Source organism: Capra hircus, chromosome 15, assembly GCF_001704415.2.
Source record: "Capra hircus breed San Clemente chromosome 15, ASM170441v1, whole genome shotgun sequence".
NCBI lineage: Eukaryota > Metazoa > Chordata > Mammalia > Artiodactyla > Bovidae > Capra > Capra hircus.
The window spans coordinates 40,483,016-40,501,088 of record NC_030822.1 but is presented as its reverse complement, the minus strand read 5'-3'; the positions used below and the strand labels follow the sequence as shown (position 1 = coordinate 40,501,088).

The 18,073-nt window shown below is 40.9% G+C and overlaps 1 protein-coding gene across 2 annotated transcripts; it reads left to right on the top strand.

Annotated features, from left to right (window-relative positions):
• EIF4G2 (eukaryotic translation initiation factor 4 gamma 2) lies at nt 6,304-17,815 on the top strand. Of its 2 annotated transcripts, XM_018059539.1 has the most exons (22): nt 6,309-6,627; nt 7,951-8,077; nt 8,394-8,459; nt 9,087-9,227; nt 9,767-9,869; nt 10,540-10,671; nt 10,758-10,824; nt 11,099-11,250; nt 11,618-11,728; nt 11,885-11,968; nt 12,058-12,156; nt 12,429-12,570; nt 12,657-12,817; nt 13,185-13,298; nt 13,890-14,015; nt 14,179-14,283; nt 14,371-14,586; nt 14,666-14,924; nt 15,243-15,447; nt 15,603-15,814; nt 15,903-16,024; nt 16,986-17,815. In XM_018059539.1, the coding sequence occupies exons 8-22, from the start codon at nt 11,167-11,169 to the stop codon at nt 17,049-17,051; spliced, it is 2,106 nt and encodes a 701-aa protein (XP_017915028.1). In that variant the 5' UTR covers nt 6,309-6,627; nt 7,951-8,077; nt 8,394-8,459; nt 9,087-9,227; nt 9,767-9,869; nt 10,540-10,671; nt 10,758-10,824; nt 11,099-11,166; the 3' UTR covers nt 17,052-17,815. The 2 variants fall into 2 exon arrangements, with proteins under 2 accessions (XP_017915029.1, XP_017915028.1); XM_018059540.1 differs by lacking the exon at nt 13,185-13,298 and having other exon boundaries at nt 6,304-6,627.

Here is an 18,073-nt window from a genome sequence, read left to right as displayed (position 1 = left end):
CGGGAGCTGACTGTGACTCAGATCATGAAATCCTTATTGCCAAATTCAGACTTAAATTGAAGAAAGTAGGGAAAACCACTAGACCATTCAGGTATGACCTAAATCAAATCCCTTATGACTATACAGTGGAAGTGAGAAATAGATTTAAGGGACTAGATCTGATAGATAGAGTGCCTGATGAACTATGGACAGAGGTTTGTGACTTGTACAGGAGACAGGGATCAAGACCATCCCCATGGAAAAGAAATGCAAAAAAGCTAAATGGCTGTCTGGGGAGGCCTTACAAATAGCTGTGAAAAGAAGAGAAGTGAAAAGCAAAGGAGAAAAGGAAAGATATAAGCATCTGAATGCAGAGTTCCAAAGAATAGAAAGAAGAAATAAGAAAGCCTTCCTCAGCGATCAGTGCAAAGAAATAGAGGAAAAGAACAGAATGGGAAAGACTAGAGATCTCTTCAAGAAAATTAGAGATCCCAAGGGAACATTTCATGCAAAGATGGGCTCAGTAAAGGACAGAAATGGTAGGGACCTAACAGAAGCAGAAGATATTAAGAAGAGGTGGCAAGAATACACAGAAGAACTGTACAAAAAAGATCTTCACGACCAAGATAATCACGATGGTGTGATCACTCACCTAGAGCCAGACATCCTGGAATGTGAAGTTAAGTGGGCCTTAGAAAGCATCACTACGAACAAAGCTAGTGGAGGTGATAGAATTCCAGTGGAGCTATTTCAAATCCTGGAAGATGATGCTGTGAAAGTGCTGCAGTCAATATGTCAGCAAATTTGGAAAACTCAGCAGTGGCCACAGGACTGGAAAAGGTCAGTTTTCATTCCAATTCCAAAGAAAGGCAATGCCAAAGAATGCTCAAACTACTGCATAATTGCACCCATCTCACATGCTAGTAAAGTAATGCTCAAAATTCTCCAAGCCAGGCTTCAGCAATACGTGAACTATGAACTTCCTGATGTTTAAGCTGGTTTTAGAAAAGGCAGAGGAACCAGAGATCAAATTGCCAACATCCACTGGATCATCGAAAAAGCAAGAGAGTTCCAGAAAAACATCTATTTCTGCTTTATTGACTATGCCAAAGCCTTTGACTGTGTGGATCACAATAAACTGTGGAAAATTCCGAAAGAGATGGGAATACCAGACCACCTGACCTGCCTCTTGAGAAACCTGTATGCAGGTCAGGAAACAACAGTTAGAAGTGGACATGGAACAACAGACTGGTTCCAAATAGGAAAAGGAGTATGTCAAGGCTGTATATCGTCACCCTGATTATTTAACTTATATGCAGAGTACATCATGAGAAACGCTGGGCTGGAGGAAGCACAAGCTGGAATCAAGATTGCCAGGAGAAATATCAGTAACCTCAGATATACAGATGACACCACCCTTATGGCAGAAAGTGAAGAGGAACTAAAGAGCCTCTTGATGAAAGTGAAAGAGGAGAGTGAAAAAGTAGGCTTTAAGCTCAACATTCAGAAAGCTAACATCATGGCATCTGGTCCCATCACTTCATGGGAAATAGATGGGGAAATAGTGGAAACAGTGTCAGACTTTATTTTTGGGGGCTCCCAAATCACTGCAGATGGTGATTGCAGCCATGAAATTAAAAGACACTTACTCCTTGAAGGAAAGTTATGACCAACCTAGACAGCATATTCAAAAGCAGAGACATTACTAGTTAAGGCTATGGTTTTTCCAGTGCTCATGTATGGATGTGAGAGTTGGACTGTGAGGAAAGCTGAGCGCTGAAGAATTGATGCTTTTGAACTGTGGTGTTGGAGAAGACTCTTGAGAGTCCCTTGGACTGCAGGGATATCCAACCAGTCCATTTTAAAGGAGATCAGTCCTGGGTGTTCTTTGGAGGGAGTGGTGCTAAAGCTGAAATCCAATACTTCGGCCACCTCATGCCAAGAGTTGACTCATTGAAAAAGACTCTGATGCTGGGATGGATCGGGGGCAGGAGGAGAAGGGGACGACAGAGGATGAGATGGCTGGATGGTATCACCGACTCGATGGAGGTGAGTTTGAGTGAACTCCAGGAGTTGGTGATGGACCGGGAGGCCTGGAGTGCTGCAATTCATGGGGTTGCAAAGAGTCGGACACGACTGAGCGACTGAACTGAACTGATGGTCTTTCCAGTAATCATGTATAGATGTGACAGTTGGACCATAAAGAAGGCTAAGTGCCAAAGAATTGATGCTTTTGAACTGTGGTGCTGGAGAAGACTCTTGAGAGTCCCTTGGACAGCAATGAGATCAAACCTAGTCAATCTTAAAGGAAATCAACCATGAATATTCATTGGAGGGACTGATGCTGAAGCTGAGGCTCTAGTACCCTGGCTACCTGATGCAAAGAGCTGACTCATTGGAAAAGACCCTGATGCTGGGAAAGACTGAAGGCAAGAAGAGAAGGGAATGACAGAGTACAAGATAGTTTGATATCATCACCAACTGAATGGACATAAATTTTAGCAAGCCCTGGGAGATGGTGAAGGACAGGGAAGCCTGACGTGGGGTCGCAAAGAGTTGGCCACAAGTGAGTAACTGAACAACAACAATGGTTTTCTTCAGCTGTACATGTTTTCATTTTCTATAATACTATGACCTCTCAGTGTTTCTCAAACCTTGACTGTACACTAGTCACTTGAAGAGCTTTAAAAACTGTTGATGTCTGGATCCAACTCTGAGAGATTTGGTATGTCTAGTCTTGGATGCAGCCTGGACTTGAAGAGTTTTAAAACATTCCCCCAGGAGACTGTACTGTGCAGCCAAGGTTGAGATCAAACTGATGGAGAGAATAGTGAAGCACTAAAATTCTTTTAAGAATGATAATAATACATTGTGTTGCGGTGGGGAGTGTTTTAAAGGAGACCTATATAAGTACACGGCTAAGAAGGAAAAGATTCTAGGAGAACAACTGGAATTTTTCAATCATTCAGGAGGAACAATTGCTAAGGCAAACCTTAGCATGCATGCAGTGACACTGTAGGAAAGAAGATGAATGTAGGAGGATTATTATTTAGAAGGAAGTAACACAAGGACTTAGTAATTCAGTGTCATACCTGATCAAAGGGAAAGAGAAAATGTAGAGTCAAGTTTCTAGTATAGAATAGTGGAATCCTTAGCAAAACTAAAGTAGTTATGAAATAGTTGGATAATCAATATTATTGATAATTTGGTAATTGACATTATGTAATTACTGCATCAGGGACTATGCTATGTGCTTTACATACATTATTTAATCTTTAGAACTCTGTAAATACTGCTATTCCCACTTTATAGATTCAGAAACTAAGAAGAGAGAGCAGTTAAATTTGCCCAAAGTTACACAGTAAGTGGCAGAGAAGGTATTTGTACTAAATGTTCTATTCCTTTTCCTTACAATAGGAAGATGATCAGTTAATACCAAGTCTGTTGAATTTGAACAAATAACAAAAAAGAATACTGGCTATAAGAGGCCATGAATGCATGTTCAGTTGTACTGTACTGCCAGGCTCCTCTGTCCATGGAATTTCCCAGACAAGAATACTGGAGTGGGTTGCCATTTTCTACTCCAGAGGGTCTTCTACTTCAAGGGATATTCCCAACCCAAGGATCAAACCAGAGTCTCTTGTGTCTCCTGCATTGGCAGGCAGATTCTTTATCACTGCACAACCTGGCTTATGAGTGAATCAAGTAAGTCTCACTGTGGTGGAATTTCAGGCCAGTATTGCCATATTTTAAGATTTTTTTCATGAAAAGATGGAAATCTAGATTTGTATGGAAAAATCTCATAAAATTTCAATGTCAACTAATGCAAACGTTTAAAATTACTGTGTGGCCTAAACCAAATATGGCTACAAGTTTGTGTCTCTGATAAACAGGCATTAGAAACAGAATTCTAGTAAAAGATCTGAGCTAGAGATATATGACTGGGGAATCCTTAAGCACAGAGAGGATAGCAGACACTTTAGAAGTTAGAATGTTATAATAATAAACAACATTTGATATTAAAATAATGCAATTATCTGTAAGTTATCAACTCAGGACTCTTAAGATCTTCTCAATCTTTAGAAAACTGACATAAAATATAAGTGTTAAAACTAGCAAAAAAAAAAAAAACTAGCAGATTGAAGTGGGTGTATTTAAAATTCAATTTCCTATAAACTGAAAGCTAAATTCCAGATGACTTGAATTTTCATACATCCAGGATGTGATGGAAACATTTCAAAATATGAATATATCTCCCACCTATTGAAAGGTAATTGAAAGATTATATTTTATCCATATTTCTACTTTACTCCTCTTAGCCCAGTTTCTACATACACTCATCCTTCAAAGCCCATAGCAAAGGGGTTCACAATTAGCAAAGATTAAATACAAGATTAAGGAAAACCTCTTTTATGTTTAATTATTGAGTTTCAAGTTCCTCAATTAAAAGACTATCCAGTGACTTCCCTGGTGGTCCAGTGGCTAAGACTCTGCACTCCCATGGCAGGGGGCCTGGGTTCCATCCCTGGTCAGGGAACTGGATTCCATATGCTGCAATTAAAAGACTGCATATGCTGTAACCAAGACCAAATGCAGACAAGTGAATAAATAAATATATGTATTTTAAAAGACCATCTATAGGCGTTAGGGTTCAGTATATTATTCTCTTTGAAGTCTAACCTAGTATAGTGTTTTTAAACACTCTTCTTTCAGATTAATATCATAAAGAATGTAACCCAGTTATGTAAAAAAAAATCAAATATATGAAAACATTTTTGCAAACTGTAAAGCCCTATAGAAATTATTTTGAAATATTATTCTGTCATTTTGAAGCTAAAGGGTTCTGAAATTACAAAGTGGAAGCTCTATTTGAAATACAATTTTTGTCTTTCCTGAAAATATAGTTTACTTTTTTCTTTTAACATGTAACTAACTCCAAGGGTGGGAATATCCAGTTGTCAAAGTTCAAGTGAAATTGGCTTAATATCAAAATAACTTTAGAAAAATATGAAGGGGAATGATCAGCCTAATAATAAATGGCAAAGATCTAAAGCTGTTACAAACGTTCAGGGCCCCATCAAACCCTTCCATATTGGTCCTACGAAAAACAGGCACCTCTCTTGAAAATCATATGAAGGACTAGGTACTTTCAACCCCAAAAGCTGTTTTCACACGTCAAATATGTTGGAAACCTTGAAAATCCTGGACTTTATTGGACTTTCTTTAAAGGTTATCCATGTTAAAAAAAAAAAACATATATATATGGTTTCTCTCTTTAAATTACACATTGTATCAAGAACAAAACTCAAAATGAAAATGGGGGCATTTCTGTTGTTTAAGTTTATGGAAACATGACTCCATTTTTGTATAGCTAAAATGTCGCATACGATGGAACACTTCATTTTACTCTTCCTCTCCCTTAAAACATTAGCTGAGAAGTATAAATAGTTCAGCCTGACGCCTTTGAAAAGCCTAATCCTATTTGTTAGAGTGGACCTTATATAAAATGGAAAATACAGTCTTCAACGTGCTTTAAAAAACAAATCAGGAGCTGGCAATTAAAATCCTCCAGACGCCTGCGCTCTGCAAACACTACTTCTAAAGAATTCTGGTATATTCTGGGTCTTCTTCCGTGACTGTTGGACGGACATTCCTTTGGGAAAAGCTTTCTCCACAGTGAGGTACGAAGACGATAAACCCCTTCCTTTCATCCTTTTCTCATTCACTCAGTAGGGGATGGAATAAATAGGGAGCTGAATAAAGCTTTCTTAGCGCACTGAGGTGCACCGTCCAGTCTCCTGAACCGTGCACTCAGGGCTTCCCGACCCAAAGGCGAAGCCGAGCACCTGAAGACCAAAGATTCCCGGCGCTGCGCCCCAGGGGCGCCAGGCCTTAGCACTGCAGGCCAGTCCCAGGGAGGCTCAGCCTGCGAGGGGCAATCTCGGCTCCCCCGGGGCGCCAGGAAAATCAGTGCTCGCACACGCCAAGGACGGGAATCGGGCCGGGTGGAAGAGCGAGTTTCCTTCCCACATTCCCGGTGAGAAACCGAGGTGGAGGAGCTGAGGGCTGCATATCTCGAACACGGGATACGGACCCCGGGAACAAAGAGACAGGAGGAAGACGAGGCAGCCACACCAACGCAGACTCAGAGGATTCTACGAGTTTACGCAAGCGAGCCGCATCTCGACTGTCCCCAGTTCCCCTTACGCCACTGGCTTGGTCTCAGAGCCTTCGCGAATATGGCTTTGCGCACTGCGGCGGGGCTGCACCGCAACCGAGCTTGGCCCTGTGGCTCCTCCCCGTCGCCCTGCCCCGATTGGCGGTAGACAGAAGCCAAGCCGCTGATTGGGTGGAGAAGGAGCCATTCGGGGCGGCTCTGGTGGGTTCGGCTGCCCTAGAGTGATAAGTTCGGCTTCAGACACGCCTCAGCGCCAGCAGCGAGTCGGAGCTCTATGGAGGTGGCGGCGAGTATCGGGTTGTGGCTGCAGCAGCGACTCTTCTGAGCTGTTTCAAGCCGGTTCCGACTCCTTCCTCCCCCTTCCCTCCCCCTTTTTTGTTTTCCGTTCCCCTTCCCCCTCCCTTCCCCGTCCCCGACGACCGGATCCTGAGGAGGCAGCTGCGGGAGCAGCTGCTGAGTTCTCGGTGAAGGTGAGTGGAGCTACCGCCGGCGCCGCCGCCGAGTGGAGCGCTCTAAAATGGCCGCCGTCCCTGGCCGCTTCTTCCTGAGCAGCACAAAATGGCGGCCACAGGCGGAGCCGGGCGGGGCGACTCTTTTTTAGCGTTTCCTCCGGGTTTCTGGCACCTGAAAATTCCTCCTCTTTGTTCTCCCTTCCCGTCGCTGACGGAGTAGGAGGAAGTCGGCAGCCCTGGCGGTCTACGGCCGTCTTCGTGGCTGTCGGTGGCCGTCCTCCGCGGGGCCCGGGCCGGGCCAAGGCGCGGGTGTGCTCGGACGTGGAGAGAGCGTGGCCGGGCGGCGCGCGCGGCGGGGACGGACGCGGGCCGGCGGGGGCGGGGGGCCCGGCCGTTGGCGCGGGACCAGCCGAGCCGGAGGAGTCCCGGAGCCCGGCCTCCCGGCGGGGAGGAAGTGTGTGAAGCCGGGGCCGGCGGGGAGCGGTGGGGCTGCCCTTGGTGGGAGAGCGGAGGGCCTGCCCGGCGAGCCCCGCCTGCGACGGGAGAAGGGGGGGAAATGAGGGTTTCTGAGCTTTTGTCGATTGGGCAGGGAGCGGCGAGGCGGCTGTCAGTCCCTCGGGAATTTATGGGTGGGAGGGGGCCGCTGGAGGCGGCGGCGGGTGGGAAGGAGGCCGCCTTTCTGCCCGAGAACAAAGAGCCGGGCGCCTAGCCGCGGGGGCGGCCTCCGCTCCTCCCCGAGGTTTGCCGCCGGCGGCTTCGGTAGGAGGCTGTCGGAACCACTTCCCTAACTCGGGCCTGGGTGGGAGGAATCCACTGCTCTTTTGTTCCCAGGAAGGGGGAAATGGGGCGGAGGTTCCTGCTGCCATGTTGTGGCCCTGGTCTTCCGCCTGCCTGATGTCAGCTGCTGTGCAACTCAGGTCTCCCCCTCAGGCCCTCTGCGCCCAGTTAAGGGGTGGACAGTGGGAAAAGCCGTCTTACTCAGTGTTGCTCGTCGTTGAGGCAGTAAAGTCTATTACAATGTTTTCACATGGTGTGCCCGTTTGCTAACAGATTTTTCCACAATTGATCTCCGTACTCAGCTGTAAAGGAGGGAAAGTGGCTTTTTCAGAGATTGATTCTATCTCTATGTAGGCACTTCCTGCGTCCTTGAACACAAGTGAATTTCCAAGTGGCCAACAAAATTTTACTGTTAATTTGTGTTTTGAGTACGTTCTATTTTAGTCTTACGAGACCTTACGTTCAATCAACTGCAGTGTCAGACTGAAATACATTGTAACTGAAGGAGGGTTTATGGATTTGTATGTTAGCGGTGACTAATTTTGGTACTCTTTCTCATTCTAGGTTTTTCATTTCTCCCATCCTCTTCCCTCCCCACCCCATCCATTAATATTATTCTTTTGAAGATTCTTCGTTGTCAAGCCGCCAAAGTGGAGAGTGCGATCGCAGAAGGGGGTGCTTCTCGTTTCAGGTATGTGTAGATTTTGTTTTGGCAATTATTAGGACCAAAAGAATAACCACACCAAATAGTTCTGACTTGATTGCGCTGCAGGATTAATTTATAATATGCATGTACATTTCTTTAAAGCCCTTCAATTTCCACTGTTTTCTGTGTGCTATCTGAAGAATAAATGTAATTAGTTGGCTTTCCATTGGGCCTAAGTTCAGTCTTCATCTGTGATGTACTTACTGTAATGCAGAATAATTAAAGAGATCCTGTATCTGTTTTGAGTGAAACATACTTGGGGTGTACTTTTTTATTTAAAAAAAGTTTTTCTTTTAAATAGTGCTTCTTCGGGCGGAGGAGGAAGTAGGGGTGCACCTCAGCACTATCCCAAGACTGCTGGCAACAGGTATAGTAAACAGTGAAAAGAGTGACTTATATAACAGACTGAGGTTAATGGTCTTTCTAACATTACAACATATAGTTATAGGACATCAGCAATCCTAATCTTACTGGGCTTGATTTCTGCTACATATTCTAAATATAGAATATCAGTTATTGATTATTCTTTAGTCAAATCCTCTAATAAGAGTTGAGGCTCTCAAACTGCTCTTTTATTCTCTTACTCTGGATTGTTTTCACTGATGTTATTTCTTCAAATGTTCATATGAAATTATAGTAATAAATCTGGAAGTATATAACATGGTCATGAGATATTAGAAAATGTTGATTTTCACTATGTGGATCCTGGACCAGCATCACTGGCATCACCTGTGAGCTTACTAGAGATGCAAATTATTCAGGCCTTACCCCTGAGCCACTACAGCAGAGAGTGGGCTGGGCCTGGGACTTCCTTTAACAAATTTTTCAGGTTATTCTGATGCACTAAATAGGAGTTGCTTAGTTGTAAGGGAGTTGAGAAAACCTAAACTGTTTTTTCTATTTAGAAGGATTTTTGATATGTATGATACTTGATGTGTGACTGGATGCTGTGCTTAAGTTGTCTTATTTTAATTCTCTTAATAATTTTTACTAGCGAGTTCCTGGGGAAAACCCCAGGGCAAAACGCTCAGAAATGGATTCCTGCACGAAGCACTAGACGAGATGACAACTCCGCAGCAAACAACTCCGCAAATGAAAAAGAACGACATGATGCAATCTTCAGGAAAGTAAGAGGGTAAGTTTATTAGGTCTGTTTTGTCTTTTAAAAGGAGGGGAGACTGGATTAACTGCTTCTATTGTGTGTATGCTATATTACTTGAAGGCAGTGTTCATAACTCTTAAGTGAAATGCCGGTGTTGACAGTTTTAGGCTGAAAATCAGCACATCACTGTTTGGGGCTCAGTTAGTTGCTTTTGGTCATTAGATTAAAATGCAGAAGCCTATTGTGCTGACATATTCTGTACCTGGTATGTAAGCCAGTGATGGCAAAATATAACAGTTTAGCTCCTGTATCTAGCCTTGATATTAAGGAGGGAGGCTCTTGATCTGGGTTTTGAGAATGAGATTTTCTTGTCCAATAGCTGGGAACCCCCACCAGTTAGATAGGTGTTCTTAAATAGGTTTATTTCCACATCGCTTTGGTTAGATGGGTAAGAAAAATGTCTTGATGTTAAAGGGGAAAGTGATGAAAGGGAAAAAGCATAATTTAAAGGCTATTTTTTAACTGGGTAATTTTGTATGTTGCTGATACCTAGTCTGATTCCTTTTTCATAGCATATTAAATAAGCTTACTCCTGAGAAGTTTGACAAGCTATGCCTTGAGCTCCTCAATGTGGGTGTAGAGTCTAAACTCATCCTTAAAGGGGTCATACTGCTGGTAAGTTAAATGTTGGCTTAACTGAAAGGAGGAGGAAAATACTTTGAACCCATGTTGGGTTTTGAGTGGTTTTTTGTTCTTTGCTTTTGTATTTATACACTTCATTGTTGCTTCTAAAACTAAGGTGTGAGTTAAGTGTATGTATATTTGAACACGTTTTTTTTAATTACTTTTGATGGTATCAGACTTAAGAGGTCAATTTGAAATGGTATATACTGTGCTTGGGTTAATTGGATTATCAGGCTCTTGGGGACTGGGGTTGCTTTGTTTTTCCTTTTGTGAAAAATACCACATTTTGGAAATGTTAGTTTTATGGTGATTCCATTTTTCCAAGGTAATTCAACTCCTCAAAGGGGAGAGGGTTTTACTACTGTGAGATATATGTAATTAGACTTTTTTGGTACTCTGTAATAGCTAACATTTAAGTGCTTACATTTTTCCAGCCTATGTGCTGGGCACTTTACATACCTCATCTTAAGTTCACATAAGAAGCCTTACAAAAGAGATGTGCTTATTTCCAGGTTACCAGTGAAGCATTTGTATAGGGAATTTGTCAGAAGTTTGTTATGCGATTCAAGATCCTTAAGACTGCAAGGGAGTATTAAGTTATAAAGAAAGGTTTTTTCAAAAGTTGTCATATTTAATTTTTTTAACGGCATATTTTCTGTAGATTGTGGACAAAGCCCTAGAAGAGCCAAAGTATAGCTCACTGTATGCTCAGCTATGTCTGCGATTGGCAGAAGATGCACCAAACTTTGATGGCCCAGCAGCAGAGGGTCAACCAGGACAGAAGCAAAGCACAGTAAGTGGGCGTGTGTGCTTGCTTATTTTAAGTTGATTTGGAAGGTTTTATTATCAAACCCTGACAAATGTCTTTGTTTCTTACAGACATTCAGACGCCTCCTAATTTCCAAATTACAAGATGAATTTGAAAACCGAACCAGAAATGTTGATGGTGAGAATTTAATACTTAGTTGTACTGTGTACCTCAGATGGTAAAGAATCTGTCTGCAATGCAGAAGACCTGGGTTTGATTCCTGGGTTGGGAAGATCCCCTGGAGAAAGGAATGGCAACCCACTCTAGTAGTCTTGCCTAGAGAATCCCATGGACAGAGGAGCCTAGTGGCTACAGTCTGCAGTCGCAAAGAGAGGACATGACAGAGCAACTAATACACAGTACTGCATATGTTCAACTTAATTCTGAATGTTACTTTTATTCTTCTTTTTAGTCTATGATAAGCGTGAAAATCCCCTCCTCCCTGAGGAGGAGGAACAGAGAGCTATTGCCAAGATCAAGATGTTGGGGAACATCAAATTCATTGGAGAACTTGGAAAGCTTGATCTTATTCATGAATCTATCCTTCATAAGTGCATCAAAACAGTAAGTAATGATTGTGAATTTAAGCTTTCATTAATCATCATGTACATCATTTTGGGGAGATAGAGTCAATTATAATTTCGCCATCTGAGACTTGGTGTGCTAGTTAAATATTTTAGATTGCTGGCAAAACTGCTATTTAAATATTGTAAATATGGAAGTATGCAGTGTATTTTGCAAGATAGGGATAGAACTGATTCCCTACTTAGGTTTAAACTGCTCACTTTGGAGAAATTTCTTGAACAGAAACCAAATAAGAATAGTATGCTAGACACTAGGAACTGTATGTGTTAGTAGAAACTTATGGAAAAGTGCTACATCTAAACCAAGAAAAATTTGTAAACAACATGGCATTTCTTTGTTTTGGTAGCTTTTGGAAAAAAAGAAGAGAGTCCAACTCAAAGATATGGGAGAGGATTTGGAGTGCCTCTGTCAGATAATGAGGACAGTGGGGCCTAGATTAGACCATGAACGAGCCAAGGTATGTGTGTTGCTGACAGAAATAGTGTAAATAGCCTGTCATAATTGTATTAAAATCAAACAGCTTATTTGGTGATACAGAGGATTGCCTTTAGTCATTAACTTTGATGATATCTAGAAGTCTTAAGCAGGACACGTTTTTATTTTTCTCTTTTAGTCCTTAATGGATCAGTACTTTGCCCGAATGTGCTCCTTGATGTTAAGTAAGGAATTGCCGGCGAGGATTCGTTTCCTGCTGCAGGTAAAACTGTTTTCTTTAGGTGTGTTGGTAAGCTGACTTTTGTTTAGGAGTATTGAAATAATGTTTATTAAAAACTTTTTATATTAAAGGATACCGTAGAGTTGCGAGAACACCATTGGGTTCCTCGCAAAGCTTTTCTTGACAATGGACCAAAGACGATCAATCAAATCCGTCAAGATGCAGTAAAAGTAAGTTTTGCTTTGCTTTATAATCAGTAAGTGGGGGTTGTGTTTATAATGGCACAAAAACCCTATTAAAACATCTTTATTTGAGACTGTCTTGTCTTACCAATAGAGCATAATGTTTTTGCTGTCTGTATTCTCTTGAGAACAAGTTGTTTATAGAGAATACATCAGTGGCATTCTTATCCAGAGAAGTATTTGATTTTCCTGCTGTAAGAATTTTCACTTTATATAAAGTAGTGTCTAGAAGTAAGTGTTTATTCACTTTATTTCTGAAGGATCTAGGAGTGTTTATTCCTGCTCCTATGGCTCAAGGGATGAGAAGTGACTTCTTTCTGGAGGGACCGTTTATGCCACCCAGGATGAAAATGGATAGGGACCCACTTGGAGGACTTGCTGATATGTTTGGACAAATGCCAGGTGATTTTGAACAGATGGTTTGGTTGCATTAAATAATGAGTTTAACAGTTTCAACATTAAAGAGTTCTCCGTGTCTATATTTTAAGGAAGCGGAATTGGTACTGGTCCAGGAGTTATCCAGGATAGATTTTCACCCACCATGGGGCGCCATCGTTCAAATCAGCTCTTCAATGGCCATGGGGGACACATCATGCCTCCCACACAGTCGCAGTTTGGGGAGATGGGAGGCAAGTTTATGAAAAGCCAGGTAAGAATACATTTAAGAATATTTAGGCAACAAGTAATTACGTTTTGGAATACATATGATTAATTTTTTTTAAGTGTAAATGTTTTAGGTTTAGAAAACCTAAAAACGTTTTTCTAAACTAGATTTATATCTGTGACAGTTATTTCAAACTGGGTGAAATGGTTATTATTAAGATTAGTAAAGTATTAGTAAAATCACATCACTTTATTTGACAGTTAGGTTAGAATTTTATTCTTCTGTTTCATCTTTTACTTTCTCTGGGCAAATGCAGCTTTCTTGTGGCTTGGCCTCATCACTTTGGTACTTGATTACCATAATGTGTGGACTCCTTTTTATCTAGACTTTTATTTCTCTCTTTCTGAAATAGGGGCTAAGCCAGCTCTACCATAACCAGAGTCAGGGACTCTTATCCCAGCTGCAAGGACAGTCGAAGGATATGCCACCTCGGTTTTCTAAGAAAGGACAGCTTAATGCAGATGAGGTACATTTGCCTATGTTATTTATATACCATAGTATATCAATTCAGAAATCTCTTGCCCGATGATTATAAAAAAAAGACGCATTAAGAGGACTTAATGCTGGAATTCTTTTATCTTTACTTTCTTTCTCTCTTTTCTGTACTACTTTTTCTTTCTTTGAATGTCCAGCGTCCTATGAGCGAAGATTATGAGATATGAGGGCAAGTCTTCAGTTAGAGTAAGGAAAATGGTTGTCAAGATTTTGATTGTGACTTCCCTGCAAATAAAATGACTCTGGATAAAGTAAAACGTTTTTTAAGCTCTAATTAAATTTTCTGGTTTTTATTTTCATGTTTTAGTGATGCTAATCCTTGGAGAGTTGTGGTATAAATAAAAGATTTATAGCCATGTTGTTTTTTTGTCTGGATCAGATCTTTAGTTTTCTTGCTATAAATTAAATATCATGACAGTAACATTTTTAGTTATTTGACTTAGATTTCTGCCATAGGTTCCATCATGTTTGTATATGCTGAGTTAACTTTAGAGGGTTGCAATTAATGTTAGTTCACTGCTTATTAACTTGGATATCTGTTTTGCTTTGTTTTCAATTCTAGATTAGCTTGAGGCCTGCTCAGTCTTTCCTAATGAATAAAAATCAAGTGCCAAAGCTTCAGCCCCAAATAACTATGATTCCTCCTAGTGCACAGCCACCACGCACTCAAACGCCACCTCTGGGACAGGTATGGGATGTATGTAGTATGACATTTTCAATCGTTCCAGTACCTTTTGAAGATGTCTGAAGAAAGCTTTTTAATGTTTGCTCTCAACTTCATAAGCACTTTTTCTTTTAATGATTAAAAAGTTATTAAACATTTATACTTAATCATTTTGCTGTTCTTGTAGACACCTCAGCTTGGTCTCAAAACTAATCCACCACTTATCCAGGAAAAGCCTGCCAAGACCAGTAAAAAGCCACCACCGTCAAAGGAAGAACTGCTTAAACTAACCGTGAGTTTCAGACAGTCTCATCATTTAGCTCATGGGGGTGTATTTGAGGCAGGAAAACTAAAGATACTGGGATTTCATTCTTTTCAGGAAACTGTTGTAACTGAATACCTGAATAGCGGGAATGCAAATGAAGCTGTCAATGGTGTAAGAGAGATGAGAGCTCCTAAACACTTCCTTCCTGAGATGTTAAGCAAAGTAATCATCCTGTCACTGGATAGAAGTGATGAAGATAAAGAAAAAGCAAGTTCTTTGATCAGTTTACTCAAACAGGAAGGGATAGCCACAAGTGACAACTTCATGCAGGTAGAACACTTTCTGATTCTGTAAGAACTCTTCAAATTTGAATTGACTATGAACTGACTGTGTACTATATTCCTTTCAGGCTTTCCTGAATGTATTGGACCAGTGCCCCAAACTGGAGGTTGACATCCCCTTGGTGAAATCGTATTTAGCACAGTTTGCAGCTCGTGCTGTCATTTCAGAGCTGGTGAGCATTTCGGAACTAGCTCAACCACTGGAAAGTGGCACCCATTTTCCTCTCTTCTTACTTTGTCTTCAGCAATTAGCTAAATTACAAGATCGAGAATGGTTAACAGAGCTTTTCCAACAGAGCAAGGTCAATATGCAGAAAATGCTCCCAGGTAAGAGAATGCTGGGGATTTTTGTTTTTAATACTAGATTTAAAAGTCCTTAGTACTTTGAGTGAATTTATTATATAGGTCAGTGTGATTATCCTGTCCGGATAATAATAAGCATTACCACAGATAGACTTCACCTTTATAAAAGTCTATTATGATGTAACTATTTTCATTTGGTCCAAATACAAAGTTTCCTTTGCTCAGTTGTTTCATTATTTTACATAAATCTTGTGTGTTTGGGAAATTGTTTGCAAAGCAGTTTTAAGAAACCAACTTAGTAAAATGAACTACCTGATGATGGGAATGGCTTTGTCTCTTCAGAAATTGATCAAAATAAGGACCGCATGCTGGAGATCTTGGAAGGAAAGGGACTGAGTTTCTTATTCCCACTTCTCAAACTGGAGAAGGAACTGTTAAAGCAAATAAAGTTGGATCCATCCCCTCAGACCATATATAAATGGATTAAAGATAACATCTCTCCCAAACTTCATGTAGATAAAGGATTTGTGAACATCTTAATGACTAGGTAAGATAACAGAGTTGTGCTTTTCTACATCAAAAACAGAATTAGCCTGTGTTTAGTTTACTAGAAAGAAAGTCTACAAGGCAAGGGATTGAGAATTGTTTCTTGAATTGGAAATTTTTCATTTGGAGGTTGTAACAAGATCTTTTTCTGTGCAGCTTCTTACAGTACATTTCTAGTGAAGTAAACCCACCCAGTGATGAAACAGATTCTTCCTCTGCTCCTTCCAAAGAACAGTTAGAGCAGGAAAAACAACTGCTTCTTTCCTTCAAGCCAGTAATGCAGAAATTCCTTCATGATCATGTTGATCTACAAGTTAGTGCCCTCTATGCTCTTCAGGTGCACTGCTACAACAGCAACTTCCCAAAAGGTGAGCGAGGACTAGCATCATAATTAACAACAAATGGGCGGGCAGTAGTTAAACACACTAAATAATGGTGTTACATTTTGTCTTCTAGGCATGTTACTCCGCTTTTTTGTTCACTTCTATGACATGGAAATTATTGAAGAAGAAGCTTTCTTGGCTTGGAAAGAAGATATAACCCAAGAGTTTCCAGGGAAAGGCAAGGCTTTGTTCCAGGTAAATTTTAGAGAAATTTGTTGTGGTTTTTCCATCTTAATTGGTATTACTTAAATGAAGCTTTTAAAGTTAAATATAAGCAAAATAGCCCTGGTAATATTACATACCATGATTTTCTAACTTACAAAGTGAATTCTAGCCCTGAGGAAAATTTTTATAATGTCAGGGGATTCCACAGCATACATCAATCACCTGGAAAGTAATTTTCAAAGGAAGTTTCAGGTCTGATTATAGACATTCTGACTTAGGTCTGCATGTGGTATACAACTCAGGAGATTCTCATACTACTTTTCCCAGGGGCCAGGCTTTGAGAAATGCTAGTGTGTAGTAGTCTTTACTCCTGAGGTTCTTAAGCTAGTTTCAGGAGGATCACCATCACAGTGTTTGTCCTTAGTCTCGTCCTTGGGGAATCTGGTCCTAAAGTTCTGGATGGGACTAGAAATTACTCTCTTGGGATCTTCTTTGTCCCTCTCCTCCCTCCCCAGCATTGCTAACATTTAAGTTTGGGATGAGCCACTGTCCCATATTGAAACAGTTTTGAAGTGTGATGGGAGTGGTGTCAAAGAATTGACACCCGTGTTAACTGGCCATAAACAGCTTGTGTTAATTGTTTATTGCTCAGTTGTGTCTCTTTGTGACCCCATGGACTATAGCCCACCAGACTCCTCTGGCCATGGAATTCTCCAGGCAGGATTATTGAAGCAGGTTGCCATTTTCTTCCCGAGGAGATCTTCTCTACCCAGGGATCAAATCTGCTTCTACATTGACAGGCAATTCTTACCCTGAGCCATCAGGGAAGCCCCAAACAGCTTGTATGTTAGGTTCTGAACACTGCTTGCAATTATAAGATGTGTGGTACTGTCTAAAACTTTGGTTCTTGGGGCAGTTGGTTGGTTGATTGGGAATACTGCTATTCTGTATTTTCTAAGTACTGCTTATTTTGTTAAATTACAAACTACAGGTGAATCAGTGGCTAACCTGGCTAGAAACTGCTGAAGAAGAAGAATCAGAGGAAGAAGCCGACTAAAAGAACCAGCCAAAGCCTTAAATTGTGCAAAACATACTGTTGCTATGGTGTAACTGCATTTGACCTAACCACTGCGAAAATTCATTCCGCTGTAATGTTTTCACAATATTTAAAAGCAGAAGCACGTCAGTTAGGATTTCCTTCTGCATAAGGTTTTTTTGTAGTGTAATGTCTTAATCATAGTCTACCATCAAATATTTTAGGAGTATCTTTAATGTTTAGATAGTATATTAGCAGCATGCAATAATTACATCATAAGTTCTCAAGCAGAGGCAGTCTATTGCAAGGACCTTCTTTGCTGCCAGTTATCATAGGCTGTTTTAAGTTAGAAAACTGAATAGCAACACTGAATACTGTAGAAATGCACTTTGCTCAGTAATACTTGAGTTGTTGCAATATTTGATTATCCATTTGGTTGTTACAGAAAAATTCTTAACTGTAATTGATGGTTGTTGCCGTAATAGTATATTGCCTGTATTTCTACCTCTAGTAATGGGCTTTATGTGCTAGATTTTAATATCCTTGAGCCTGGGCAAGTGCACAAGTCTTTTTAAAAGAAACATGGTTTACTTGCACAAAACTGATCAGTTTTGAGAGATCGTAAATGCCCTTGAAGTGGTCTTTGTGGGTGTGAAACAAATGGTGAGAATTTGAATTGGTCCCTCTTATTATAGTATTGAAATTAAGTCTACTTAATTTATCAAGTCATGTTCATGCCCTGATTTTATATACTTGTATCTATCAATAAACATTGTGATACTTGATATAGTTGTGTGACTTAAGTCAGTTCAGTTGCTCAGTCATGTCCAATTCTGCGACCTTGTGAACTGCAGCACACCAGGATTCCTGTCCATTACCAACTCCCAGAGCTTGCTCAAACTCATGTCCATCGAGTGGGTAATGCCATCCAGACATCTCATCCTCTGTCGTCCCCTCTATCTTCAGTCTTTCCTAGCATCATGGTCTTTTCCAAGGAGTGTCACTTCTCTGCATCAGGTGGCCAAAGTATTGGGAGTTTCAGC

Bases quoted from the DNA above. Each gene is read 5' to 3' on its own strand.
- EIF4G2 (XM_018059539.1), top strand. From the start codon at position 11,167: ATGTTGGGGAACATCAAATTCATTGGAGAACTTGGAAAGCTTGATCTT. The intron at 11,969-12,057 runs GTAAAACTGTTT...TTTATATTAAAG, and splicing joins GGATTCGTTTCCTGCTGCAG to GATACCGTAGAGTTGCGAGA. The intron at 15,448-15,602 runs GTAAGATAACAG...TTTTCTGTGCAG, and splicing joins GTGAACATCTTAATGACTAG to CTTCTTACAGTACATTTCTA.